The following is a 22,784-nucleotide window of genomic DNA, read 5'->3' as shown; positions in this document are numbered from 1 at the left end:
GCCAGAGATCAATTGGCTTTTGCATAAACAATTAATTTGTTGTAAGGATAGGCATACTATAAGATTTAACATTTTTGCAACAAGATCACTGCACAACCTATACACAAATGCATTCAGTTGTGAAAAATAATTGAGCAGCTGAAGGCAACATTCCATTGTGTATAGCATATGTTGGAGCAAATTCAGGAAATTTGAATTTGCACTGCATCTTAATTTTAATGTTACTCGCTGATTGGCATGCCAACAACAGTACATATTGTTCACATGATATTATTTTCACAGCAAGACATGAAGAATGGCTTAAATAAATCAAGACATTTCAACGGCAGAGGTGACTGTTTGGAAGTTTTCAAACAACTTACTAAAAGGAATCAAGGGTTAAACATTGGTGAATATGCCACAAATATAAAGCAGAGATTACTAGAACAATCTGGAGAAGCAAGAAGTATTCCACTGTGCACCTGAAGTGCAGTACCTAAAACTGTATGCAGTACTTGACATGTAGTGTAACTTGACCCATACGTAACTGTAGCATAACTTGCATCTTTTTGTATTCTAATATTCTATTGCTTTTCAAATTATTGCACATTGTGTTATGGAGTATTCAAATCTCTCACACAGAGCAATCCTCATGTCAGCCATGTCACCGATGACGCAGAACAAATTAAAGAACACAAATAAGCAAGATAGCTGTTTAGCATCTCTACATGTAGTGACAAAGAAGCTTTTAGTAGATAACTACAGTAAGGGTATCCACACAGTATTTTGGACTGGGAAAAATATCAGTGCTAAGATTATGAAAAGCAGATTAGTTTAGAAAACAGTTTAGGCACAAGTGGATTACATAAGCAAATTTGCACATATACGTACACCAAAATACCAAACATACAGAGAGATATACATCCAACCTTGATGCACAGATATCTTTGCCATTTCTCAAACTTTGACAGCATGGAAAAACAAATGAGAAAAGTGGCTGAAATGGCTCATTATTTGCTCAATGCCAATAAATTTCTCACATCTATTATTATAGTTTCTGGTGCTACTGTTGCACTGCAATGACAACTGAAAATACATGGCCAAATAGGAATGCTATGCAACCAAAACTTTTCCCTTGTGATGGTTTTTCTGCTAATTAAATATTATGCCAAAGCATGAAAGTATATTATTTATCAAAGGTATTTTTTGGAAACAATTTAGATCATCAGAGTGTTTGATACTACAGCAAACAGGTATAACAAATGCATGGGAAAGATTTTTCAAATATTTAAGAACTTCTTGGTATTGTGCAAACTTTTCAGTCAAGTTTTCAATTTACTTGTAACAATTGACTGTTAAAAGGTGTGTTTTCTTAGTAAAACTTTCTTGGAACTTGGATTCTTCTGGTTTTGACTCCTGCCACATCCTTTATCAGTAAAAGCCAGTGCCTTAAACATAACCCTCTCAAAACAAAGCCTTCTACAGGCTCATTCATCACTTAGCATTGGTGACTGAAAAACAGAGTCTTTTGCTTTCACTCACTCCTTTTGGTCAAGGTCCAGTCATGGAATCATTGTGCTCACCTGTCTAATGACTACTTCTCTCAATGACTTGGCTGGTGCATGCATGAAATGATTGAAAGGAGAAAACAGGCTGTGACACAGAGGTGTCATCAACCACAGATATAATTCTCTCTATTTCATAAGACCACATTCTCTGAACATCCAGGGATTTACTCATGCGGCAGATAAATCAACTGTAACAGACAGGTGCTTTGTATGTTTATGTGCATAAAATGCATCTGGGCATCATAGATGATAAGACCATAAGAAATATGAATGAGAATAGACTATTCAGTGTCTTGACGTTACTCTGCCATTTAGTAGGACCATGGCTGATCTGACATTCCTCATATTCACTTTCCTGCCCTTTACCCATAACCCTTGATACTCTTACTGATCAAGGATGGATCTCTTTCAACCTTAAATATAGTCAATGACTCTACCCCAGAGCTCTCTTTGGCAAAGAGTTCCAAAGACCAACAATCCTCAAAGAAAAAAATCCGTCATCTCAGTCTTAAATTGGTGCCTCCTTTTCTGAGACTATACACTCTGATGTGAGACTGTCCCATGAAGAGAAACATCCTCTCAGTATTTGCCCTTAAGAATCCTATGTTTCAATGAGATCACCTCTCATTCTTCTAAATTCCAATAAGTAGAGTCCAAATTTGTTTAGCCTTGGCTCATAATACAATCCTCCACACTGAGGATCATTCTCATTAACCTTCTATGAACTGCCCTCCAATAAAAGATATCTTTCCTTAAATATGGGGGCCAAAATTGCTCTCAGTAAATGGGAGCAGTAAATGCAAACATTGTGACATGCATTTTAAAAAAAATTAATTTTGAAGATGAATGTATACATGGCCAGGTCAGCATTCACTGTCCATCCCAGATTGCCTCGAGGAAGTCGTGGTGAGGTGCCTTGAATGCCTGTTGCCACGTGCTGTAAACACACTTCATGCTGGTCACGATCGACTCTCAGATTTTCCACCCCCAACAGAAGAACAGCAATATGGTTCCAAGTCAGGATGGCGTGGGGCTTGGAGAGAAACTGAAATGTGGCAGAGCTGCCCTCTGAAGCTTTTGAATTTCTAGTTGTTAGAGGTAGTAGGTTTTGAAGATGCTGCCTCAGAAGTCAGCGCTGTTCCTGTGTATCTGGCAGATGGTACATATTGCCACCATTGCGCATTCATAGAGTGTGAATGTCAAAAGGTGGTGCCAATCAAATAGGATGCTTTGCCCTGATTGGCATCAAGCTTCGAGAGTGTTGTGGGAGCTGTACTAATCCAGGCATGTAGAAAGTATTCCATTAAAACTTCTGAATTGTACCTTGTAGATGGTGGTCAGACTTTGAGTACTTAGGAGAATTAATTGCTGCAGAATTCAGGGTCTCTGATCTACTTTTGTAGTCACAACATCTTTGCAAAAAAAAAACCCAGAAATTGCTAGAAAAGCTCAGCAGTCTGAATTCTGAGGAAGGATCACTCAACCTGAAACATTAACTCTGATTTCCATCTACAGATGCTGCCAGCACCCAATTTTTTAATTTGTCTCTGATTTATAGCATCTGCAGTTCTTTCGGCTTTTATACATCATCTGTGCAGCTGGCCTAGTTCAACTTCTGGTCAATGGAACTGTTAGGATGTGGATCGTGACAGGTTCAACCATGGTAATGTCACTGAACTGAAAATGTGTTGCTGGAAAAGCGCAGCAGGTCAGGCAGCATCAAAGGAACAGGAGAATTGACGTCGTTTCTGCTGTTCCTTTGATGCTGCCTGACCTGCTGCGCTTTTCCAGCAACACATTTTCAGCTCTGATCTCCAGCATCTGCAGCCCTCACTTTCTCTCAATGTCATTGAACACCAAGGAGAGATGGTTGGGCTCTTTTGTTGGAAATAGTCATTCCCTGACACTTTTATGGCACAATGGGACTTGCCATGCATCACCCCAAGCCTGAATATTATCCAAGTTTTTCCACATTTGGATGGAGACAGTTTCAGTATCTGAAGAGTTACAAATAGCAACTAATATTGTGAAGTCAGCAAATATCCCAATTTCTGACCTTACATTAGAGGAAAGGTCACGAATTAATGGTTGGGCAGTTGACATAACCATAGGACATTACTATGAGGAACTCTCCATGATGCCTGATGACAGATAATTGGTACCAATTTTTGGAAGTCATCTGCCTTTGTCCCAGGTATGACTCAAACCAATGTATTTTCCCCTCAATTCACAATGACTCCAGTTTTGCTAAGGCTTGATTACTACATAATCAACTATTGCCTTGACATCAAGGGTAGTCATTCTCACTTCACTTTGGGAATTCAGCTTCTGTCCATGTTTGAACCAAGGCTGTAATGAGATCAGCAACGGAGTGGGCACAGCTAGACCCAAACTGGGTATCATCGAGCATGTGACTGTTGACTAAGTGCTTGATGGCATGGTCAACAACAGCTAACACTGTGTTGACGTTTGAGAATAAACTGATCAGATAATAATTTAAGTTGGATCTATTGTGCGTTTTGTGCATAAGACAGGACGCAGGGATCCAGAATTGATCCTTTCAAATTCAGCATGACGTGTTTTCAAACAATGGTCATTAAGGTATCAGAAACTCCCTCACTAATATCCTATTATATTGCAAATAGAAAATAAGTTTTAAAAAGCGTTGCTTTCAAATACTACCTTCCATGATGATTGGAGGTCCCAAAACACTTTACAGTCAACTATGTCTGAAGTGCAGTCATTGTGGTGATTTAAGAAATGCAACATAGCAAGATCCCACAAACAGCAAAATGATAATGGTGTTCCCCCTGCCATCTTTGATGAGCATGATTCAGAAATCACCTTCAATTAGCTGTTTAATTGTACTTAAGCAGCTATGAATACTGGATGCAGCAGGGTTTGATCCAATCTTATCCTTGTGGGATCCTTTACATCCGTTTTTTTTTGTGTAAAATTTTCAAAGTGAAATATTGACTTATCAGCTGCAAGGGTTCAAATAAATGACAACAAGCAGAAAGTTACATGCTGACGTTTGACTTGATGCTATGAGACTTCAAAGTCTCATCTCCAAGGTCACTATCGATGACTTGCAGACCACACACTCTGAGGAATCTATGACATGAGATGAGAAATGATTCATGAAGTATTACTGTGGACTGTGTTTCCACCATCATGGAAAACCTCTCAACTGTGGAAAAAGGAAAGGTGAACCCAAACTCAAGTCCCATCCCTTCATCTGGAATTTCCCCATTTTCATGGGAACTGGACAGATCTCACAAATGTATAGATCATAGAAGCACTTGACGACTTACAAGTAGGCATGCATTTAAAAAGTGCATAAAGTTATGAAATATCAAGCTCATTGGAATGCTCAACAGACTGTCAAAATCTCTTGTCCAAACTGCTCAAAAGTAACTGTCAAAACAACAGAAGAGTCAAGACGACCTGCCAAGAGACTTAAAAATGCTACCTTTTAAAGCTTTGAAACAATGTCTGCAATTTAAAATCAAAATCATCGCTTGTAACTTCATTCAGCCTAGATAAAAGTTAGAGGTTTACAAAATCATGAGGGGCATGGATAGGATAAATAGACAAATTATTTTCCCTGGGGTGAGGGAGTCCAGAATTAGAGGGCATAGGTTTAGGTGAGAGGGGAAAGATATAAAAGAGACCTAAGGGGCAAGGTTTTCACACAGAGGGTGGTGCGTGTATGGAATGAGCTGCCAGAGAAAGCGGTGGAGGCTGGTACAATTGCAATATTTAAGAGGCATTTGGATGGGTGTATGAACAGGAAAGGTTTGGGGGGGATATGGGCCAGGTGCTGGCAGGTGGGACTAGACTGGGTTGGGATATCTGGTTGGCATGGACGAGTTGGACCAAAGGGTCTGTTTCCATGCTGTACATCTCTATGACTGGATTATAGAATGACTGATTTTAGTGGGACAACTGCAAGTGGTTATAGACTCTGAAGTTGGATGTTGTCACTGTGCTTGATGTGAAAAGGGGCACACTTAAAATGAAAATGTTTATGGTTATAAAGGTATTACACAGTTGAAGAAATACAAATGCATTAAGTGGGGTTTTAGGAGTGCAATTTTATTTTACAATATGACCTGCGATACGTTCTTCTTTAAAATTAAGTTTAATGTTATTTCATTTCATCTCTGCATGATATTACTGACCAGACCCCCTCAAAATATTTTTGAAAGATAGCCTAGACCCTAACTTTTTCTTATTTTAAAGGCAGGTGTAACGTGCTGTGTTCCAGATGCAATTCAATTGGTCAAACTACTCCACATTAAGCAAAACAACTTATGCAAACACTGTAGTTAAAATATAACCAAAGAAAGAGGAATTTTGAATAACTGTTGGAAAACTTAGAATAATAAATACAATAACTATTAGCAATTAACTGTTCCAATATTGTAACATCACAAATACATACTTTGGCAAAAAGGCAAATTCTGAAAAACTGACTTTTCTCACAAGTAACCCAGCAGCAGAGAGAAACCCCAGCTTCTAGCTGTAACCGAGAGACAGCAAAGATAGTTTCTACTCCTTCAAGCCCACAACAGCAAGTGCTTAAAGCTAACACTACAAGCTAAAAAAAAAATTAGATAACCTGGTCTGAGAGAGCTGACCATACCCAGCCAGGCTGTCTCCATTGTTCCAGCTTAAAAAAAACCCAAGGCCTCAAACTGTTCACTTTAGTGGTTTTACATAGAATACATACATACACAGTGTGCAAACAGGCCATTTGGTCTAACAAGTCCACACTGACCCACCGAAGAGGATCCAGCCAGGCCCAATCCCCTACTCCTATTACTCTACATTTCCCCTGACTAATACACCTAGCCGACAGATCCCTGAACACAATGGGCAATTTGGCATGGCTAATTCACCTAACCTGCACATCTTTGGACTGTGGGAGAAAACCGTAGCACCCAGAGGAAACCCACGCAGACACGGAGAAAATGTGCAAACTCCACACCGACAGTTGCCAGAGGCTGGAAACAACCCTGGGTCCCTGGCAGATTGTCCTTGTGGTAGATTGCTTTACACCTCTGCCTTACAACCTCTCTCCGAAAAAAAAAGGGAAGCACATAAGGTCCAGGCAGTTAAGAACAGAACGGGTCCTGGAGGAATATCCGAAGAGTAGGACAAGGCTTAAACAAGGAATCAAGCGGGCTAAAAGGGGTCATGAAATAGCTTTAGCAAGCAGAATTAAGGAAAAGCCCAAAGCATTTTATTGTTACATAATCAACAAGCAGGTAACTAGAAAAAGGATTGGTCCACTAAAAGATAATGAAGGAAGGCTGTGCGCCGAATCTGAGAGAATGGGCGAGATTCTGAATGATTACTTTGCATCAGTGTTCACTGAGGAGAAGAACGTGATGAATCTTGAGATTAGAGATTAAGAAATTTGATTAATCTGGATCACATTGGCATAAGTAGGGAAGATGTGTTGGGTATGCTCGGGGTTATTAAGGTGGACAAATCCCCAGGACCGGATGGGATCTATCCCAGGTTGCTGAGGGAGGTGGGAGAGGAAATAGCTGGGGCCCCGACAGATATCTTTGTGGCATCCTTAAACACAGGTGAGATGCCGGAGCACTGGAAGGTTGCTCATGTTGTCCCCCTGAACAAGAAGGGTAGTAGTGATATTCCGGGTAACCACAAACCAGTGAGCCTGACGTCGGTGGTGGGGAAGTTGCTGGAGAGGGTACTGAGAGATAGGATTTATTTATATTTAGAAAAGAATGAGCTTATCAAATGATAGGCAACATGGTTTTGTGTGGGGGAGATCGTACCTTACCAACTTAATACAGTTCTTCGAGAAAGTGACCAAGTTGTTAGATGAAGGAAGGGCTGCTGATGTCAAAAACATGGACTTTAGTAAGGCGTTTGATAAGGTTCCCCATTGTTGACTAATGGAGAAAGTGAAGTCACATGGTGTGCAGGGTGTTTTAGCTAGGTGAATAAAGAACTGGTTGAGCAACAGGAGACAGTAGTTGTTGAAGGGAGTTTCTCAAAATGGAGAAAGGTGACCAGTGGTGTTCCATTGGGGCCACTGTTGCTTGTAATACACATAAATGATCGAGAAGAGGACACTGTTGGTATGATCAGCAAGTTTGCAGATGACACAAAGATTGGTGGAGTAGCAGAAAGCATAAGAGACTGTCAGAGAATACAGGAGGATATAGATAGACTGGAGAGTTGGGCGGAAAAATGGCAGATGGCTTTCAATCCAGACAAATGTGAAGTGATGCATTTCGGCAAGACTAATTCTAGAGCGAATTATACAATGAATGGAAGAGCCTTGGGAAAGGTTGATGGGCAGAGAGATCTGGGAGTGCAGGTCCATTGTACCCTGAAGGTTGCTGTACAGGTGGATAGAGTGGTGAAGAAGACATTTAGTATGCTTGCCTTCATTGGACAGGGTACTGAGTATAAGAGCTTGCAAGTCATGTTAAAATTGTACAAGACATTGGTTCGGCCACATTTAGAATACTGTATACAGTTCTGGTCACCACATTACCAAAAGGATGTGGATACTTTGTAAACCTTCTCTGCACCCTCTCCAAAGATGTTGCCTGGTATAGAAGGTGCTAGCTATGAAGAGAGGTCGAGTAGGTTAGGTTTATTTTCATTAGAAAAAGGAGATTGGGGGGTAGGGAAAGGCTTACAAAATCATCAAGGGTATAGGCAGGGTGGATAGAGACAAGCTTTTTCCCAGGTTGAAGGATTCAATAACGAGAGGTCATGCTTTCAAGGTGAGAGGTGGAAAGTTTAAGGGGGATACACGCAGCAAGTACTTTACACAGAGGGTGGTGGGCGTTTGGAACGCGTTGCCAGCAGAGGTGGTAGAGGCAGGCACGGTAGATTCATTTAAGATGCTTCTGGACAGATGTACGAGTAGGTGGGGAGCAGAGGGTTACAAATGCTTAGGAATTGACCGACAGGTTTAGACAGTACATTTGGATCGGCTCAGGCTTGGAGGACCGAAGGACCTGTTCCTGGGCTGTAAATTTTCTTTGTTCTTTAAAATAGCCTCTTAAAGACACAGCCTCGTCACAATGGACCTAGAGGTCTAGATTTTGGCGAAGTTAGCATGGTAATTTTAAGCAAAGAGAGTGGTGACTGGAGGTCAATTAACAGATTGCGCATTTTGTCATTTCCAAAGTAATGCGAGATGGTCCGCCTATTTTTATTCTTAAAAAAATTGAGTTTTCTGCAGCAGTCCGATATGATCCAGTCTGGTTTGGAAGTCAAATTAAGAGTTAAGCAGCTAGCTCTGATTGTGGAGTCACAGATAGGGTAGATCATGTTATAATGGCAGGTTTCCATTCTTCAAGGACATTAGTAGGCCAGACTAGTTTTTAAAATAAATGATAGTTTTCATAATTGGTGCACTATCCTTAATCCAAAGGACCAGCTGATTTTCGGAATTCATAATTTTTCGAATTTCAGAATAAGTGACAGTTTGATGGTGAAATTTTTAAAAATCTTCCCGAAGAACAGACATACTGTGAGTAAAACGGGCCCTGAAACTGAATTGAGGCCTGCCAGTGCTGGGTCACGCCCCCACGTCACATCGGAGTGACACGCATTCAGTAGGTGTGGTGTTGGGTTAATTGTTTGCAGGTAAAACAACCTTGTTAATAAGAACAAAAAACTTCACCAAAAAAAAAAACCCTTCAGACTTTGGAGCTTTCTGGATCTTGGCTAAAGGGCTATCTACCTGTACTAAAAAAAGCACTTCATTTCAAATTTATTAATCACATTATAATTCCAACAGCAATTGCATTGTGGTTTGAACTTTTCCCACAAGGCATTAGCCTAGTCTGCTGTATTACTAGTCTAGTAACATATCTACTATAATATCAAATGCCTCTTAATTCCAAAACTTACACCAAGAAACTTAAAAAACTTGTGTAGCCTTGTTCGATTTTATTATCAGAAAAGAAGAACAGCATTTACTTTGTACTTTACATAGTTAAAGCATAATTAAAACACTCTCGTTAACTTAGTTGGGGCAACAATCTAACTTAGATAAAAGAGAAGAATTATGGAGTCAGAGATGTACAGCATAGAAACAGACCCTGCGGTCCAACCCGTCCATGCCAACCAGATATTTCAACCTCATCTAGTCCCACTTGCCAGAATCTGGCCCACATCCTTCCAAACCCTTCCTATTCATATACTCATCCAGATGTCTTTTAAATGTTACAATTGTACCAGCCTCCACCACTTACTCTGGCAGCTCATTACATACACATACCAGCTTCTGCATGAAAAGATTGCCCCTGAGGTCTCTTTTATATCTTTCCCCTCTCACCCTAAACCTATATCCTCTAGTTCTGGACTCCCACACCCCAGGGAAAAGACTTTGACTATTTATTCTATCCATGTCCCTCATGATTTTATAAATCTGTATACGGTCACCCCTCTGCCTCTGACACTCCAGGGAAAATAGCCCCAGCCTTTTTAACCTCTCCCTATATCTCAAACCCTCCAATCCTGGCAACAGCCTTGTAAATCTTTTCTGAACCTTTACAAGTTTCACATATTTCCAATAGGAGAGACCAGATCTGCACCGCAATATTCCAAAAGTGGCCTAATCAATGTCCTGTCCAGCCACAGCATGACCTCCCAACTCCTGTACTCAGTACTCTGACCAATAAAGGAAAGCATACCAAACGCCTTCTTCACTATCCTATCTACCTGCGACTCTACTTTCAAGGAGCTATGAACCTGCACTCCAAGGTCTCTTGGTTCTGCAACACTCCCTGGAACCTTACCATTAAGTGTATATGTCCTGCTAAGATTTGCTTTCCCGAAATGTAGCACCTCGCATTTATCCAAATTAAACTCCATCTGCCATTCCCCAGCCCACTGGCCCATCTAATCAAGATCCCGCTGTAATGTGAGGTAACCTTCTTCGCTGTCCATTACGCCTCCAATTTTGATGTCATCTACAAACTTACTAACTATACTTCTTTTGCTCACATCCAAATCATGTATATAAATGACGAAAAGTAGTGGACCCAGCACCGATCCTTGTGGCACTCCACTGGTCACAGGCCTCCAATCTGAAAAACAACCCTCCACCATCACCATCCATCTTCTACCTTTGAGCCAGTTTTGTATCCAAATGGCTAGTTCTCCTTGTATTCTGGGAGATCTAACCTTGCTAACCAGTCTCCCATGGGGAACCTTGTCGCACGCCTTACTGAAGGCCATATAGATCATGTTTCCGCTCTGCCCTCATCAATCCTCTTTGTTACTTCTGCAAAATGTTTGTTAAACTTATAGTACTCTCATAAGGAATGAAGGTCCTTTCAAAGTCATGTTTACTCAGCAACAGTACATGTTGAGCCTCAAGCAGCTTCTAATCTCCATACACTGTGCACTTAAAAAAAAGCAATGAAAATCGTAAACTCAGTAAAGTATCATTGTGCAGCTAAGCCCAGAGACATTCATGACACAGTTGCTGATTATCCTTGGCATATTTGTGCTTTGAAATTTGATATGAAATGAAGGGATTGCATGTTAAACTGACTTCATAGACTTTATGCCAACAAAGCTTGAAAGATTTCAGATCGGAAAACAAACTAAATTGTTACTAGGACACTATGTTGACACACCATTAAAAACACCAAAGCAAATGTAAAAAAGATAAACAACCTTGACATTAAAACCTACCTTAATTCCTTCTAACACTGGGGCTGTATCTTTCAAGGTCTCAGAATGCATCGTCAAGTCTACGTTAGCCAATTCCTGTTCTGCATCGACAGTAATCTGGCTTTGCTTTACATTGACAGCTGCTGCTTCCAGATCCACTGCTGACTCTACTTCCTTCTGTGATAGAGAATCAAGAGAAATAGCACATGTATTTATCTATTCATGGCAGCCTGAATATTTGTAATTAGGCATTTCAATCACTATTGTCACTCAATTCTAGACCTCCACAGTGTCTTGGTTCAAGCAAAGACAAAAAAAGCTGATTCTAAAGCTGAGGTGACATTGACTGCCTCAGCATTTGATAGGTATGGTAGTAAGGAGGCTATCAAAGTTGAAGTCAATGAAAATTAAGGGAAAGTTTTCCACTGGTTGGAGCCATGCCGATTACAAAGGAAGATGGTTGTATTTGCGAGAGGCCAATCACCACTCCAAAGAATGTCTCAGGAGTCCCTCTGGGTAATGTGCAAGGCCAAACCGTCTCCAGCTGCCTCAAAGTTCATCAAAGTCAGGTGTGGGGATGGTTGTTGAGGTATACACTGTTCAGTATCATTTGCTACTCCTCAGATACTGAAACAAGTTGCAAATGGAAGACCTGGATAACATTTAAGCTTGTGCGAAGTAGTAACATTCATGCAAAACATATAATCTCCAACAATCAGGCAATCTATCCACTTTCTGTTGACAGTGAATGGCATTACTGTTGCCAAATCTCCAAACCATTAATATCCTTGTCCAGTAACTGAACTTAACCAGATTTATAAATAGGTATGGTAAAATCAACATTGCTGCTAGCTCTTTAGAAAGAGATGTCACATGATGGTTTAACCTGAGGGTTATCAAGCCTCAGGAAGGGGAGCAGTTGAGAAAGTGAGTCCTTCACAGTAATCTCAGCCTTTGTGGAAAGTGAACACATATTCTTAGCATCACACTGCATTTCAAACCAGCTATACAGCCAACGAAGCAAACTCACTCTCAGCCTTATAAATATTCTAGCTACAATAACAGAGGCGAGGAATTCCCTCTGAAGAAGCTGTCGATCCAACAACTACAAAGGTGCAAGTCATGAGTTTGTCAGAATACTTGATAAATGTCTGGATGGGGGCAGCTCAATACGAGAAAGCGGACATCATCCAGGACAAAGCAAGCCATTTGAGTCAGAGTCAGATGTACAGCACAGAAGCAGACCCCTCGGTCTATTTGACTGACATTACATCCATCTCCATCCATATTAAAAACTTCAGCAAATATTCACTATTGCTCACCTGCCATCATATTAGATTAGATTAGATTACTTTAGATTAGATTACTTACAGTGTAGAAACAGGCCCTTCGGCCCAACAAGTCCACACTGACCTTCCGAAGCGCACCCACCCAGACCCATTCCCCTACATTTACCCCTGCACCTAACACTACAGGCAATTTAGCATGGCCAATTCACCTAACCTGCACATTTTTGGACTGTGGGAGGAAACCCACACAGACATGGGGAGAATGTGCAAACTCCACACAGTCAGTTGCCTGAGGCGGGAATTGAACCTGGATCTCTGGCGCTGTGAGGCAGCAGTGCTAACCACTGTGCCACCGTGCCGCCCACATCTTGTAATCTAATTTCCTAATCTATCTTACTTCGTTTGCTCCTCGTATTTATAAAATTGCTTTCATTTATGAGCTTTCAGAGTGCTGTTCCTTCGTCAGGTGAAGTCAGACTGTTGGACTATAACTTGGTGCCTTGTGACTTCTAACTTTCTCCACCCCAGTCCAACATTGGCACTTCCACATTATGGTTTTTATTTATGTTTGATACTTCAGTTTTGGATATGTATATTTCTCTTGATCTCAATGTGAGTCAATAATTGCTTATTTCAGTGCTTCTTGCTGTGGGATAAACTTTGGGCAGAACACAGCAGGGAAAAACTTGATAGAAAAATACTGCAGATATTTGAGGCCTGAAATAAAAACAAATTGCTGGACATACAAAAGTCTGTCAGCATTTTTGGAGATATAAAACAGTCTCCATGTTTTGACTCAAATAACTCATGTGTTTTCAAATAATGTTATGGGAGCTATTGCAGGGCAATTGGGGCCTTGTTTTAATATCACATCTGAAAGACAGCACCTCAGTAGCATGTTGTAACATTAACCTACTTGTGCTCAAAAGTCAACAACTTAGACTCCAACGTGTTGTGTGTTACCATCAAGTCCACATTGAAATATAAAATTCCACATGACAGAAAAAACACGTTTTTAAAAATTTAATTCTTTCAGAAGATAGGATATTGCTGACTTGGCTAGCAATGTTGCTCAGCCCTAAATGGCCTCGATTGGCCTAGTGGATTCACATAGGAGACAATCACAGTCAACTACTTTGCTATGGGTCTTAATTTACATGTACGTCAGACCAGGTAAGGATGGAAGTTTTTCTTTCCTAAAAGGCATTGCTGAGTCAGTTGAGTTTTAGTTTTACTCAGATAAGTTTTATCTTCCAGATTAATAAACTGAAATTTAATTTCCACTAGCTGCCATGATGAGATTTTAAACCATGTCCCTTCCCAGAGTCTGAGCCATTTTATTATGAGTGCAATGACATTACTGCTGCACCATCTCCCTCAAAGAGATCTTCAATTAAAACATATAGTCTAAGTTAAACTTTATAATGGAATTCTAGCTACTTTGTCATATTGTAGCCATCTTTTTAAGTAATTTCAGAATTGATCAGTCTTGTCAAAAACATATACTGTTTAAATTTGAATTGCTGAAAACCTGGGAAGTCCTCACTTACAACATTATGCTAAATGCAAAGTATGTTAAGACTACAAATTTAATACTTACGCTGGCTTCAACCTGTAAGCTTTCTTTAGCTTTTTCTGCAGCTTCTGCCATACGTTCCATCTCTCGCTCCTGGTTCTCCCTCTTGATGGCTGCCTCTTCTTCCAAGGTTGCTTCCAATTTAGCTTTATTATCCACTTTATCAAATTCAACTTCCGCTACTTTGACTTGCGCTTCCTTTGCCTGGAATAAAAGATCAGATGAAAGGAGTCAGATAGGTAAAAACAATGACTGCAAATGCTGGAAACCAGATTCTGGATTAGTGGTGCTGGAAGAGCACAGCAGTTCGTTGGATGCTGCCTGAACTGCTGTGCTCTTCCAGCACCACTGATCCAGAAAGGAGTCAGATTGCAGCCTCTCGCATCACTCTTAGATGCTTCAGATTGTGCTTGGACTAAGAACAGAAATGGTAAGATGACAAAAATGCTTCAAAATACATAGTGCATTCCTGTACAGCACATTTAGCTCTTTTACATGTAAAAAATGAAGTGTTACTTGCAGATTTGCGTTTCATTTCATCCAAAGTTCATTTTGATTTTACCAAACCTTTTTTTGTGATAGACGAGCATCTACATCCTCACAAAACTTCTGTCATGAACAAGGTCTGCCATTTACTCAAGCAACACGTGCAAATTTGACAGTCAATTTCAGTGAAGACCTTGCACCCATAAATCAAAGCCAACTAACTCACTTCCCTTCTAACAGTACCGATCGGGCTGATTATACAAAATGACAAAATACTTCAATTACAACATCAAGCTGTCTTAATACTGCTAAGTGTTTGAACATATCGCCTCCACATGATTGCAAACAAAATGATAGCATTCCATCTCATTAGAGGTGGGAGCACAAATTAGGCCATTCAGCCCATCAAGACTGCTCTGCCATTAAACCCTATTTTTCTGCTTTCTCCCCATAATCTTTAATCCCCTTGGTAATCAAGAATTTATCTGACTTAAGTGTACTCGATGACCTGGTCTCCACAGCCTTCTGTGGAAATGAATTCCAGAGATTCACCACTCAGAACTTCAGAAGCAATCATCCCAACACCCACAAATGGAGTTGCATCAAGACATCATTTCAATGAGCTTCATCACATGGCAGCACCAAACTACAAAAAGCAGAAGAAAAATGTCTATACAGTGTTTTCAAGAAAAACGGATACCCAATAAATACAATTTGCTAATTTCTCAGAAACAACCCAAACAAGCACAGACAATGCCACCAAAAATGATAGCCATATTACCTTACATCAAAGACATATCAGAAATGACTTCCAGACTACTCAGACCCCTTGGCATCATGGTAGCCCACAAACCTACCAATACACTTAAACAGCGACTAATGAACCTAAAGGATCCATTAGATACCACCAGCAAAACTACCATCATTTACAAGATACAATGCAAAAACACCGCATCGGACAAACTAGCAGGAAACTTGCCACCAGGAAACTTGCCACCAGGATACACAAACACCAACTGGCCACCAAAAGACACGACCCATTATCACTAGTTTCTATACATTACAGACAAAAGAAGAACACTACTTGGACTGGGACAACACACAGATCCTCAGACAGGTGAAACAAAGACACGCACAGGAATTCTTAAAGGCAGGACATTCTAACAATAACTCCATCAATAAACACATGGATTTAGATCCTATCTACCTTCCCTTGAAAAATGGAACCGGAAATGACATCAGCCACCTTAAGAAACCAAGACCTATAGATAGAGAGGTGGGACATATCACCAGCACTTCACCAGAGACCCTCATTGATGATGTTACCTAGTATAGTGATGAAACGTTTGAAAACAAACTTTTAGCTCAGCGAGCTAACTCACATACTTATCAACCTGAGCTACAAATCTTCTCTAAAATCACTATTCACATAATATTACAACACACAAACACTTAACTGAAATGTTTTTGAAATATTTAGAAAGATTTTACAAACATTTCATGTGTCAGCCATGGCTTCCGCATTCACTCGTGACAGAAGACTCAGAAACCCCTCTCCCTCCTTAGATCTGAGCACATTCAACAAAAACATTTGATCGAAACTTTATTTTGCTTCTTGACACTCTTGCAAAACAGAGGGACACATCCAAACCAAATCAGCCTTCTACCTATATTCACAACACAGTAAAATTAAAACCTTTAAAGACCCTAAATAGTTACTCCATTGGTTCCTAACCAGTTTTTTTGAATAAACAATCTCAGACTTTATTTACTAAAACATAGAAAAAGCAGGCTAAAGTTATTGTAATTAAAATGTTATGACACCCTTGGAATAGATATGACTTGAACCTAGGCCTCCCGGCAGGAGGCAGAGACACGACCACTATGCCACAAGAGAATTTCAGCAGAGAAAAAACATTAGATAATGTAATCTAATTCATATCTATGCTTTAACCAGTAACATCTGTTTCTTGGTTATTTTTCTGGAAACATCAATCAAGGTCAATCTGATTTAGTTCAATGAGACAAAGGCAATAACACATCTACCTCAGTTTTGTACTCTTTTGGCTTCTGAGAGCTGCTGAGAGAGATTAGTCAGGAAGCTTTCAAATCTTCATGCTGCATCAGCAGCAGCCAAAACCTTCTCCCGGAGAGAGAAAAAAAAAGTATAAAAATAAAACAACTCCAACTCTGGCTCCACCCTGATTGTCTTTTCCCAAGGCCTTAATTATCAATCACAATTTGTCATCTTTTCTAGATCTGCCAGAACCAAATTCCTAGTTACTGACCTTGTTAATAACCAACTTGTGCTATCGGTTTAAACACAAAGCTTTTCCTGGAGTCACTGTTAATCAAGAATCAGCCTGCATTTAATCTCTAGGCCTGGCCTCACAAAAAAATGTTCATTTAGTCTGTTCCTTTCCTTTTTCCACAAGCTGTTACCCAAGCCCACAAGTCACCTTCAGCTCGAGATTCCTGTTCCTCACTCACAGTTACAAAGCAAAATTGATAAAACAATAGTAATTATAAAATCAGCACAGGTTCCAACAGTCTACATACAGAATACTGTTGAGGCATGAACTCACATTTTAAATCCAATTATGGAAATTAACTTTGAGTATAGTAACGGATAAACAGGTCAACATTCAAGAATATGGTAGATACTCAAGTAGCTTCATTTGCAGATTTGAATGTACAATTTCTCCTCTGCAATGATTAAAATATAACTAATAGGCTTAAACACAAAACTCAGATACATTTTCTGACTAAAGTAGTTTATCAGCAGTTGGATAAATCACCAAGATATGCTACATATGCTACAATAACACTGAATACATTGTATGGAATTTTAAACATACAAATAATCCAACAGGATAAAAAGCAACATGAGCTGCATGGGTGTAAAATTGACGAATGGACAGAAAAGAGAGGCGTGATGAACAATTGTTTTGCAGATTGTGTGCAAGCATATACTCGTGCTTCGGAGGGTCAGGAATCAGAATGCTCTTTTTTATATACATTTCACACACGTGGTGCAGAATCCTGATGACATTTCCAAAAGACAAACAGCTGGCTTGCTGTTATACTCAACATGTCACTAGGCAGATTAAAACCCCATTCCTCCAAAAGGTGTCTGAACAGTTTTATTAAAAATTTCGAAAGTCTATTAATTCGAATTCTTGTGTTACAGTGGTAATGTCCCTATCTTTGGGCTAGAAAATCCAGTTCAAGTCCAACTTATCCCATAGGCATGTAATAAACATGCCTGAACAAAATAATATGCAATTTAGTCATCAACCATCATTACTGGAGCAATTGGCAAAGTTTCAAAAGTTTTTAAAAAAATTTTCCTTCTTTGTCCACAGACACAGGCATCACTGACTAAGTCAGTGCTCATTGCCAATCCCTAATTGCCGGAGAAGGCAGTGGTAAGCTACCTTCTGGAACTGCTGGAATCCACTGGGGGGAGAAGGGTGGTGAGGCATGATGCAGTTCAAAAGGGAGTTCCAGGAAATTTTACCAAGCCACTGTGAATGAATACTGGTACAGTTCCAATTCATGACAGCATGGGGCTGGGGGGGGAACTTGCTGCTCGCGATGTTCCCATTCATTTCCTGTCCTTTTCTTCCTCCTCACAGTCAGAGATTGCAAGCTTGTTATTTGAAATTATATACACTTGCATCGATAGTATTAATGACTTGGACTTCACGAAGAGGGAACAATGTAGTAGTTTGGTGGAAATACAAAAGACACAGATCTAACAGATAGTCAGGATGGCAGCAACAGACTTCAGGATTGCATTGACAGACCAATGAAATTGCCAGACATTACAGAAAAAAAAATCCTGCAGAGAAATAGAACATGTTGGAATTTAGGAGGGAGAATGAGAAGCAGCTAAAATTTTTTTATTATTTCAAGGGACGTAGACTTCAAAGGCAAGGTGATCACCGGCATAGAGGCACAGTGGTTAGCACTGCTGCCTCACAGCACCAGAGACCCGGGTTCAATTCCCGCCTCAGGCGACTTTCTGTGTGGAGTTTACACGTTCTCCCCCTGTCTGCGTGGGTTTCCTCCGGGTGCTCCAATTTCCTCCCACAGTCCAAAGATGTGCAGGTTCGGTGAATCGGCCATGCTAAATTGCCCGCAGTGTTAGGCGAAGGGGTAAATGTAGGGGAATGGGTGGGTTGTGCTTCGGCGGGTCTGTGTGGACTTGTTGGGCCGAAGGACCTGTTTCCACACTGTAAGTAATCTTATCTAGTTCTTAGCACATCCTTAATAGACTATTTCAGAGCACAATTAAGCATGAACCAAATTTCTCCAACGTGGCGTCACATGAAGGCCAGACCAAATAAGGATTGCTAACTTCCTTTCCTAAAGTGCATTAAATAATTAGATAAGCCTTTACAGCTATCAATAAATGCTTCATTGTCACCACTGATGACTAGCTTTATATCTGAGATTCATTAACTTAACAAATTCTACCAATTGCCACGGTGGGATTTGAATCCATGTCCCCAGAGAATTAGCCTGGGCCTCTAGATTACTCTTTCAGCAATATTACCAGTACCATCTAAATTGAAACGATAAAATGATATAACACGATGCACAAAGAGATACACTGTTGGGTTTTGGTAAATAAGTCATTGAAGGTAGTGGGAAAAGTTTGCAAAGACAACAGAGATCCTTCATTTTTAAAATCATGGCAGCAAAAGCAAAAGAAAGAAAGTGATGTGAAACCTTTACTAAAAAGACTGTACTGAATTACATGGCCAACTCTGACCTTAAAATGGTAAAAAATATCAAAGCAAAGGTGCAAAGCAACTTCACTAGAATTATACCAGGGTTGAAATACTTTAGTCGTGTGGAAATAATGGAGAAACTGGGATTTTTCTCCTTAAAAGTTTAAAAAGAGTGCAGAGAGATTAGATAGGGTGCTCAAAATCACGTCAGGTTGTAATAGAGTAAATAAGGAGAAATTGTTTCCAATGGCAAAATGATCAGTAACAAGAGGACTCCAATTTAAGGTCACTGGTAAAACAACAAGAGATGAGAGGAGGAAAGAATTGAATTGAATTGCACCACGTGTGAGAGATGTATATAAAAAAAGCATTCTGATTCCTGACCCAACGAAGCACTACTATATGCTTGCACAGAATCTGCAAAACAACTGTTCATCACTCCTCTGCTTTCTGTCCATTAGCCAATTTTACACCCATGCAGCTAATGTTGCTTTTAATCCTGGAATTTGAAACAACCTACAATGTATTAAAATGCTACTATAGCATAGAAGATTGCACAGAGTCATCATTTGGGATAATGGAAGTAAAATCAATAATTTCCAGAAAACAACTTCGATTAATATCCAAGGGGAACACTAACAAAACTATAGGGAAACTGTACAGGAGGGACTAACTAGATACCCTCTTTCAAACCATGAGCGCAGGCACAATGGATTGAATATCATTCATGGGTTTTATTTTTGGTCTTTAGTGCATGGAATGCAGGTCAAGAAGTGGCTGTCAATTGAACATCACCATTATTGGTTAAAGAAAATTTAAAAGACTTAGAATCCCTACAGTGCGGAAAGAGGCCATTCGGCCCAATACGTCCACACCGACCTCCGAGAAGCAACCCACCCAGACTCATTCCCCTACATTTACTCTGACTAATGCAGCTAACCCTGATCACTAAAGGCAATTTAGTATGACCAATGCAGCTAAACAGCACATGTTTGGATTTGAAAAGCACATTCAAGATGAAGTTTCAGGCCTCTGTATTTTTCAAACACATATAATTCCAAATTAAAAAAAACAGAATCTTTAGAATTGCCTTTGGAAGGGCCAGAGAATTGACTTGTGCATTTCTGCTATGCAGATTAAGCTTGTCTGAACAGGATTAAAAAGGGTCAATATATACTTGAAATAGTTCAATGATGGGGGACATAGCAAACAAATAGTCTGCATCAGTGTTTATTGATGTTTACTGTGGAGAAGGACATGGAAGATATCGAATGTGGGGAAATAGATGGTGACATCTTGAAAAATGTCCATACTACAGAGGAGAAAGTGCTGGATTTTTTGAAATGCATAAAAGTGGATAAATCCTCAGGACATGATCAGATGTACCAGAGAACTCTGTGGAAAGCTAGGGAAATGATTACTGGGCCTCTTGCTGAGATATTTGTATCATCGATGGTCACAGGTGAGGTGCCAGAAGACTGGAGGTTGGCAAACGTGGTACCACTATTTAAGCAGGGTGGTGAGGAAAAGCCAGGAAACTATAGACCGGTGAGCCTGATGTCGGTGGTGGGCAATTTGGTGGAAGGAATCCTGAGGGACAGGATGTACATGTATTTGGAAAGGCAAGGACTGATTAGGGATAGTCAACATGGCTTTGTGCGTGGGAAATCATGTCTCACAAACTTGATTGAGATTTTTGAAGTAGTGACAAAGAGGACTGATGAGGGCAGAGTGGTAGACATGATCTATATGGACTTCAGGAAGGCATTCGACAAGGTTCCTCATGGGAGACTGGTTAGCAAGGTTAGATCTCATGGAATACAGGGAGAACCAGCCATTTGGAGACAGAGGATGATGGTGGAGGGTTGATTTTCAGACTGGAGGCCTGTGATCAGTGGTGTGCCACAAGGATTGATGCTAGGTCCATTGTTTTTCATCATTTGTAAACCTCTATAAGATCATCCCTCAGCCTCCAACACTCGAGGGAAAACAGCCCCAGCCTTTTCAGCCTCTCCCTATAGCTCAAATCCTCCAACCCTGGCAACATCCTTGTAAACCTTTTCTGAATCCTTTCAAGTTTCACAACATCCTTCCGATAGGAAGGAGACCAGAACTGCATACAATATTCCAAAAGTAGCTGAACCAATGTCTTGTACAGCCGCAACATGACCTCCCTAATCCTGCACTTTATACCTCATTCTGGCTTTTCTATGCTCTTCCTTTGCACCACAGTTTGACATTTCACAGCCTACTTTTTGAGAGCTTTTCCTTTTCATAGAAATCATAGAATCCCTAGAGTGTGGAAAGAGACCATTTAGCCTAGTAAGTCCACACTAACCCTCCAAAGAGTAACCACTCAGATCCATAACTTATCATCCCACATGTACCTCTGTCTAACTTACACATCCCTGAACACTATGGGCAATTTACCATGGCCAATTCACTGAACCTGCACATCTTTGGATAGTGGGAAGAAAACAGAGCACCTGACATTAGGAACAGCCAAAAACATAACACTTCACAATATGATGATTAAAATGTAATTGCATCCAACACATCTTAAGCACAAAAACAAAGAATACTTAAAAGATTTAGTATTAAACAATTGCTTAAATATGCAGTTCTAACGTGGGCAAATCACTTACCACACTATCTGGCAACGTCTGTAAAGTTGTTGTAAGCTGATCAGCAGGTGAAAGGGTATCTGGAAGGAACATAGCCCTGGACAAAAGCAAGAGTGATGTTGGAATCTGCTGGTTCAGATGGAGCTCCAACCACTGCAAGAAAAAGACAGCAGGCTTTAGTTGAAACACAAGAATAGTTTAAGCAGAATAAACCAACACACGTGTGTTAGTTGGTACACTTCTCAACTAAATACTTCAAAAGCGTCTAACCTGAGTAAAAATTCAACCATTAAAGCGTGGTATAATATTGACATCTTGGACTTCAAAATTTACTTACTACTCAGATAAAAGGCCACTTTTTTGTGCATGTTCAAATTCATTTTTACTGATAGGGGTGCTAGTAGCTTTTAAAATTATTGCCAGCAAGTTGTGTCTACATAACTAACATACTGACAGTATGAAAATTTACGTGGGTGCCAGATTAAAAAATGTAAGCTGAAAATCAATACAGAATGGGTTAGTGTTAAAATATGTGCAGAGCTCTTTGCCCCATTAATTTCTCAGGTGAACCTTTGAGCTACAGTTCGATTCTGAACAGGCACAGGGAGAAAGGGGCTTATTCTCAAGGATAATCTAAGTTCTAAGAATTGTTTCTGAGTAAATTTGCCAAACACTTGTTTGACGATTCTTTCAAAACCATTTTTCTCCAAGTCCAGTTACCTTTTGTAAATCTCTCGCAGCATATTTTAAAAATATATTCCATTAGCTTCCTTATTATGCTTATGGTCCTCATAGACCTCTTCAATTACTCATAGCTTCCCAAGATAGTTGTAACT

General features: G+C 40.1%; 1 protein-coding gene across 2 annotated transcripts in view; it reads right to left on the bottom strand.

Annotated features, from left to right (window-relative positions):
* Positions 1 to 22,784, bottom strand: part of letm1 (leucine zipper-EF-hand containing transmembrane protein 1) — a 90,042-nt gene that overhangs the window by 10,752 nt on the left and 56,506 nt on the right. For both annotated transcript variants that reach the window (XM_043711899.2, XM_043711983.2), the window contains exons 8-10: positions 21,970 to 22,101; positions 14,124 to 14,303; positions 11,256 to 11,411 (exon numbers count right to left, since the gene is read on the bottom strand). In XM_043711899.2, coding sequence (XP_043567834.2) covers positions 11,256 to 11,411; positions 14,124 to 14,303; positions 21,970 to 22,101 — 468 coding nt within the window. The remainder of the gene's footprint in view (positions 1 to 11,255; positions 11,412 to 14,123; positions 14,304 to 21,969; positions 22,102 to 22,784) is intronic.

The sequence above is a fragment of the Chiloscyllium plagiosum genome, unplaced genomic scaffold (genome assembly GCF_037043375.1).
Source record: "Chiloscyllium plagiosum isolate Xiang-an unplaced genomic scaffold, Cpla_swu_hap1 HiC_scaffold_1, whole genome shotgun sequence".
Taxonomy (NCBI): Eukaryota; Metazoa; Chordata; class Chondrichthyes; order Orectolobiformes; family Hemiscylliidae; genus Chiloscyllium; species Chiloscyllium plagiosum.
Note: the sequence above shows the minus strand (reverse complement) of the source record. Positions and strands in the feature narration are given on the sequence as shown.